Below are 7,869 nucleotides of genomic sequence, written 5' to 3' on the forward strand. Positions count from 1 at the left end.
CTGCTATAAAGCATCAAGGAGAGGAAAAGGCAAAACGGTAGGAAGAAGAAAACACAACAATAACAGACGTCTAAAATGGTGGAAGCTGGCGTGGTTATGCTAGTTAATTTTGTTTAATACAGTTCATTAGCAGAATCAGTTTGCATCATTTCCATACAGTCGTGACATAAAATCAAAACGAAGGTTTAACTGTGAGTTTTTCAAACCATTGTTAGTTCATATTTCCAGTGCCTCTCAGTAAGTTAGCTAGCTAGCTACCACTTCCATGATCGGTACTAGCCCGATAGCTAGCTTCCGGTCTGTATCGTTATTGCCAAACTTCAGCTTTAATCGCAAAGACACACAATACAATTACTTGCATTGTAGCTAGTTTGACCAAACGTTTATCCGTTTGAAGCAGATATTCAGGACACGACAACAGGTAACGTTAAGTTTTTGGTATAAGTAATGTTATTAACGCTACGCTTTTATCCTTATGCTAGCTATAATGCTATTAGCCATATCGTTAAACTGTTAACTAGGCTAACGTTATGAATAACGTTAACCCTGCGGCATCTGGTGGAATTTCTTAAATTACAAATGAGCTAACGTTATTTCTGACCGTTAAAAAACGTTAATATATAAAAGTCACACAAAACACACCAAAGCTCCTGTACGTTAGTCCTCTCGTGCACTGAACGTCTCTAAACACAGTCAAACTGTGCCAGCCTCCTTATGACGATGAGGCCTACTTTTTGTTAGGCATCTGCAGTTTTAAGGGTTTAGTTAACGTTACTCCATACTCCAAAAACGGACGGTCATATTTGCAGTTTCAAGATTTGGGTTTTACTGTGAAAAATCATCACCAGGAAGGACATTTTGTAGAAGCTAAAATAAGATAATCCTTTATTAGTCCCACAACGGGGAATTCTGCAGTGTTACAGCAGCATAGGGGATAGTGCAAAAATAGGCATCAGTGAAGAATGCAAGCTATAATAATAAATAGGCTACGTAAAAAGTAAAAAAGCAGTAAAGGCAAAATGTAATAAGTAAACCTACTGAAAGGTCGAATACACAGTATTCACAGTGCACAGAGAAGATACTGATATTGCACATTCATAAAACGTTAATTACTTTTATGTATAGGTACTGATGACAGCAGGCATATACAGCAGCAACAACTAAGCAGATTATTCCACATATTAGCTAAAGAGAAATTATATCAGACAATGTATTGACCATGCCAATACAATTGTCAAGATCTAATGTGCATTTTATGTCCTTACACCTGGCACTCAAACGATATGAGGTATCTCGTGGCGTTCAAACCCTTACTTTAAATCACGTGTGTGTTGCAGTGGTTATGGAGGTGGCCAAGATGGAGACGAGAATGCCGGAGCTCCTGGAGACTGGGGAGAGGGTAGAAAACAATTTAAAGATTAAAACTGATGAAGAAAGAGATGATGATGGTAAGCACATCTTAATTGAAATGTTAATTGAAAAATAAATTGTGGTAGTTTTTTAATAAGGTCAACCTTATTATTCAAAAAGGCTTTCTGGCAATTATTTGTGTCATCTATGAGAAAGTTATGTCCTTAAATTATAAGTAATTACAACGGCACTTGGAAAGCGCAGATTTCCGCCAAGGCATGCCCCATCTCACAATGTTTTAGTGCTGTGTGAATTTTCCTAGTCGGGAACTATATTTATTATTTTTATTATGCCGACTCCACACGAATGCAGCACAAATGCCCTATCTCGTAATGTTAACGAAAGTGAAAATGAATTTGTATCTGCCCCTCTATTCAGATCTATTTCGCAGTTTAATGGGTTCTTCTTTGGTTAATACTAAACACTAGGGGTAGGAATCACCAGAGGCACAATGATACGATATTATCACAATACTTATTGGGATTTTAAACCTATTGCGATAAATTGCAATTTATCAACTTTTTTCCAACTTCAAATTATGTCCCCATAGGAAAACATCAGTTTTATCTAATAAGATACATTTCTGTGTTTGTTCATCTCACTTCAATTGACTGAAAAAGCAATTGATTTTATAATTGTAGTACCAAAAAGTTAAATTCCCAGGTGCAATTTATATATCTGTGTATGGATGCAGTATTGCCACAGAAAATATAAAAAAAACTATGCTGTATCAACCCCTACTAAACCCTTCCACCAAGTTTCATGAAAATCGAGTCAGTAATTTTCCCATAATCCTGCTGACAGACAAATGCCAGACAAACCGCACCGAAAACATGACCTCCTTTGTGGAATAAACCATATGATACAAACAAGCTCCAAATCCATAATTTGAGAAGCTGGAACCAGCCAATAATTGGCATCTTAAACGCTAATCAATTATCAAAATAATTGCCGTTAATCTACAACTATTGGTTTCATTGATTGATCATTGCAGTTATAGAACGATAATCTCTACTGTGGTTTTGTTTGTTGCAAGCCACAATTTCACCAATTTCTTTTTTTTTTCTCTGCAGAAAATATGTCAGATTCCCCATGTGAGTCTGTTCCCTCCACAAATGTAACACCCAGCAAGGAGACACAAATGGAGGATGGTTCTGACTCTCTGGGTGGAATTAAAAAAGCAGTGGTGGTCTTGACCCGACTCCCTGATTATAAGATCAGCGCTCTGCGACCACCAACACCTCAGCAGTTTTACAGTGAAGATGACTCCCTCAGCAGCTCTGATTCTGATATGCAGTGGGAACCAGACGATGATTCGAGTGATTCTGATTTCTCACTCTCAAACAATAAAAAGAAAACTGGAAAGCATGCCAAGACTGGCTCAACAAGAAGTAGAAACAACAATAATGGTAATGCCAACATGAACACCACATCACTCACAGGAAAATACCTAAATGATTGCCACTCACATTATGACAATTTTTAAACGTGACTTCATCAGGTCATATTTTATTCCCTGAAAATTCCCATGACACTATATATATATATATATATATATATATATATATATATATATTATTTTTTTTTTTATTTTATTTTTATTTTTTTTTTTTTTATTATATATATATATATATATATATATATATATATATATATATATTATCTCACCCAAGCCATTTTAATATACACAATTTGTGTTTTTTCACAGTGCCAGAAACAGCCCCAGTAATAGTATCAGCTGCTTTTGCCCATTGCTCCACTGAAACCACAAAGATTCGTCCGAACTTGCCAGAAGAAGAGCTCAAAGTGGACATGATAGTCCTGGCCAGGAAGAGGTCCATGAGATGGCAACGGGCGAAAATAGTGGATATAGTAACAAAGGGTAAGAAAATGTATCTTTTAAGCAGGACATTTTGCCTTGTGCTCAGTATGCACCAAACACCTGGATTTTAAGGAAGTTTTGCTAGATTTACTTAATCGATAACAAAACTAATTGTTGGTAGCAGCTCAAGATCATTTACATTTTTATGGGTTGTTTCATACACAAAAATGTAGCTGCCACATATTCCTCACATGCAGATTCAACAGTGTATGTTCAGAGAGAACAGTGTTTTTCACTTCAGTAATTATTTGCAGAACAATGAAGCTAAAAATGAGACACTGGTGATTTCACTTATATTTTTATTTGCAGAAGATGGACGGTTGAAGTACAAAGTTAGTTATGAAGAAAAGGGACGGAGCCTAGTGTCTGGCCATCACATTGCCTTTGAAAGCACACCGAAGCTGGAGCAGCTGTATGTCGGTGCTCGTGTTGTGGTCAGGTGTCCAGATAACAAGTTCCGGTTCCGGCCTGGTGTTTTGGCAGAGCTTCCCAGCAGAAAGAACCGCTTAAGGTGTGTGTTTAAATGACACATCTATGAACCACCAGATGTTTTGGAAGAAACTAAAAAATGCTTTAGTAAAGGTTTGATTTTATGTAAAACATATTTTAATTTTCCAGGTTCCTGGTTTTTATGGATGATCACACGCCGGTCTATGTTGGTTTACCTTTATTTCGCCTGGTCTGCAGACCACGTAAGTTTGGCTGTTTTCACACTCACACATTTTCTTTCACACCCAAAGCCAACTGTCCTGTAAATTACTGTTAGTAACTCTCAAATTATGTGCAGGGCCTTTTTATTTTTTTTACAGAGAGAAGCAGGCCTTTTACCTGAAACTGATTAGAGGTAGACCTTTACTTCTAATTCCCTGTTTTTTTTAGTTTGTACTTTTCCAGAGTTTTGTTTTTGTGATTTAACAATTTTTAATACATTTTTTAAACAACATACAAAACATACAATTCGCTCATCTAGAGTTTTGGACCATTAATAGTACTATAGAGCAGCTATGAATAGGTACCCGTTTTGTTTGTGTTGGGCACAAATAATCGCTGTGTCCTAAATCCATTCTAACTACGTACTAATTCTATACAGTATATTAATATCCTGCGTACTAATTGTCATAGTACACTCGTTTAGCAGTTGGTTTACAAAAATCTACATTCTTAACTACTTTATACTAACAGGAAATGATACAATATGTGCAACATTAGACGTCCATCAAACTTGAAATTTGGAATGATCTTTCGGAAGATGTAATACATTTTTGTTTTTTCCACAACCTTTTTGAGCTGTATCGGTGTCCCACTCACACGACCTGCCGGACTCTATCGTGAGGCAATCACATCTGTCAATCATGACGTCACATCCCATTTTACCAAACATCAGCGTGATGAGAACTACTACTTTGATTTTTCTTAGTTTGGCCCATGTCCCATCCCATCCGAGGGGGCGGGGGTTATTACCTACACTGCAGCCAGCCACCAGGGGACTAAGATGTTTTGGCTTTACTTTGGGAGAGCTATCATGTCGTCCATCTTTATATACAGTCTACACTAAAAACATGCTTAGAATTAATATGTATTATGGGTTTGGGACATACCAAATGTATCATGCAAACACACACTGGTGAGCATGTTCAGCCAAAGCTACAGAGCCCCAAGTGCATAAAACTTTTACAAGCATGGCTGACCCCAGAAAGAATCCGAGCCTCAAAATCTTTGCACCCATTGAAATGCACAGTTGTAACCACAGTAGTACGCCAGACATTTCAGTAAAGGCCCTGATACACCAAGCAGACGGCCAAGAACTAGTGGCGACGGAGACAGACTGTGGTGTCGCCAGACGTCGGCGTTTGTCTTGGCCAAAAATTTGCACTCGAACACACCGCAAAGACTTGACTGCCAATTACCACATGCGTTCTGCGCCTAGGTGAGAGGAACCAACTCTCCATGCCAGCAGGCGGCGGTAATATATTCGTCATTTAAAAAGGGAAACCGGATACAAACGTTGCTATGATACCCAGAACTAAACCGTGTTTTTTTGTCAGAATCGTAAGCAGCAGAACCAAACACGGTCCCTCAGCTTCACTTGCCGCAGGGAAGACAGCGGACACCGGGAGATGGCTAACCAAACTGTCCATCTCCCGGGCTGTCATCTGTTCTCTCTGCAAAGAAGTCTCCCTGCGGTGGGGAGCGGAGCGCAGTGTTTCCCACACATAGACTAATGTGTGGCGGTGTGCCTCACAATCAACACTAGCTGCCGCACATTGCGTTTAGTTATTCATTTTTTATATATATAAAAAAAAACTATTTAAAACACGTTCTTCTGCATTTCCTTTCCCTGCCCTCCTCCGTCTCTCTGTCACTTGTGTCACGCTCACACACACACACACATACACACACAGCCCCTCCCACCGTGCGGTGTTTGGTGTTTTTAGCCCCCAACGTCGCCTTCCAGGCAGCGCGGCAATAGTTATGTTTAATGCAGATTTAAGGTTTTTAGGTGATGGTTAGCTGCCTGTAATGCGATGTTGGAGGCTTAAAGGCAGCTACACACCGGGCCGATAATAGATAGTCTGGCAAGGTCGGTGACTTGAGTCTGTTCCGTGTGTTCCGTGCCGTCGTCCGTCTGAGGGGCTGTCGGCCTTTATTTTGGCCGACCTGACGTGTTCAGAGGGAGGCAGGGCAGTCGGGACTCACCCGGAAATGGCGAGCAGAATGAGCGTGACTAGAGTCTCTCAAAATCTGACGAAAATCTTTTAATCTTTGTTGATCTGAAATGAAGACAGATTCAGCAACTGCACGGCCTATTTCTCGCTTAAAATGTTTTCAAAAACATGTTTCAGTGAACTATTTTAGTACAATATGAGATCGTATTCTGAACAAGCCGCCATGACAGTCTGGCTTTGAATTTCCGGAGAAACCAGACCCACATGACGCTTTCGTCCAATCAGCTGCCGGTTTTCATTTTTTTGGCAACAATACAGATTAGCGCCGTCTGCTGTTATGGAGACGTATTGCGTATTAATGACCAATTTTGACAGCCCTGTGTATATTTGATTGATCAGATGAGACAAAGATGAAAAGCGAAACTAGCCTTCTGTGTGCCCTTTCCTCACTACAGTTTTACAATCAGATTTCCTCACGCTAACTCCTAACCCTTACCCCAAAAAAAGGCAGACAAAAGCCAACGCAAACGTTGCGGGACACTGCAAAAATAGGACGAGGGTGTGTCATGGCCTTAACGAGTGACAGACTTTTTTTTTCTCTCCTTTTTTTTGACAGTGGAAAACGTTTTAGATGACATTCCAGACTGCCCTCACAAGTCTTTCATGACGCAATACCTGAAGGACTGGCCGTACCCACATTTGACCCAGTACAGGGCTGGACAGAGCCTTAATGTTGAAATAAATGGAGCCCAGCAGAGGTGCGAAGTGGAGTTGGTTGACAGCAGCTTGATTCAGGTCGTTTTTCAGGTCAGTATCATTAAATACTGCCGTTGTGGAAACCATTGATGTTATTTTTATTAATATGTCTGCGGTATAATGCAGTTGTTTTTGTCACCCTCAGGATAATCAACATAAGGAGTGGATCCATCGAGGCTCCATGCGACTTGAACACATGACAAGATTTTTGGAAATGAAAGAAGTGGAAGAGCATAGTGATGATTCTGACTAAAAGTCCACAGGCAAAGGTAGTGGCTCTGGAATATAAAAATAAAAAAATCCATTTTCAATAATCACCCTGAAGTGATGTACCGTTGGATTTATTTTTTAGTTTTTTTAGGAAACACGAACTGAACCATTTCAGCCCAAAATTAAGATTAACAGTTATGAGATGAGTGGACATGAATGACTCAAGCCAGATGTTTGTTCCAATCTGATTTTCAGAATTTAATTATTGTAATGATGTACAGATATAGTTGGTGTATTTTTACATTTCCAACTAAAGTTGTGCACCATTAAAACATAATGAACAATGAAATGTGAATTTATCATAAAGAAAACTGCATAATCAAGCAGCTGTAAATTCAAACATTCAACTGTGCATGTCGCAGACAAGAATATAAGCTTTCTATTTTATTTTATAAAACTTTTTTTTTTTTTACAGGGTGACCGACCAAGCCCAGATTGTGATTTAAATTATGCATTTAATGTAGACTAGGACTTAAATGTGAGGGAATATTTTTTGGAACATTATTATAAAATGTGAGAGAAGGAGCTTTATTGTTTTTTATTTTGCTAGTTTGATGTTGAGTGTTAGGAAGCTGGAACGACAGTTGGACATCACTGGTTTTTTTTTTTTTTATTTTTATTTTAAAATGTCCTTTATACCACACATTCATCCAATTTCATCCTTTTCCTTCCATCAACTTCACCTCAATATTCCCTTCATTTCTTCATGTCCTAAATAAGAGAAATGTAATTTAGTTTTTTTTTTTTTATTTTATTGATATGTCAGGCAGTCTAAATGCGCGTGTTTTTCAGTCATTAGACTGTATATAAAGATGTTGTCTCCACTTCCTCCCACAGTACAAAGAGAGATTTGGCATGTCCTCTTATTTTTTGTCATCTAACGTC

At 38.7% G+C, this 7,869-nt stretch overlaps 1 protein-coding gene across 5 annotated transcripts in view; it reads left to right on the forward strand.

The window, feature by feature from the left end:
• LOC120571371 (histone-lysine N-methyltransferase SETDB1-B-like) overlaps positions 1-7,869 on the forward strand; it is a 7,878-nt gene continuing 9 nt past the window's right edge. The window contains exons 1-9 of one of the 5 annotated variants that reach the window (XM_039820276.1): positions 44-191; positions 1,338-1,448; positions 2,484-2,819; positions 3,119-3,292; positions 3,602-3,803; positions 3,911-3,984; positions 6,575-6,765; positions 6,860-6,983; positions 7,822-7,869. The exon at positions 7,822-7,869 is cut by the window's right edge and continues 9 nt beyond it. In XM_039820276.1, coding sequence (XP_039676210.1) covers positions 1,343-1,448; positions 2,484-2,819; positions 3,119-3,292; positions 3,602-3,803; positions 3,911-3,984; positions 6,575-6,765; positions 6,860-6,967 — 1,191 coding nt within the window. In that variant the 5' untranslated portion in view covers positions 44-191; positions 1,338-1,342 and the 3' untranslated portion in view covers positions 6,968-6,983; positions 7,822-7,869. The other 4 variants (XM_039820278.1, XM_039820279.1, XM_039820277.1 and 1 more) reach the window with 4 other exon arrangements.

The sequence above is a fragment of the Perca fluviatilis genome, chromosome 13, assembly GCF_010015445.1.
Source record: "Perca fluviatilis chromosome 13, GENO_Pfluv_1.0, whole genome shotgun sequence".
In the NCBI taxonomy this organism is placed as follows: domain Eukaryota; kingdom Metazoa; phylum Chordata; class Actinopteri; order Perciformes; family Percidae; genus Perca; species Perca fluviatilis.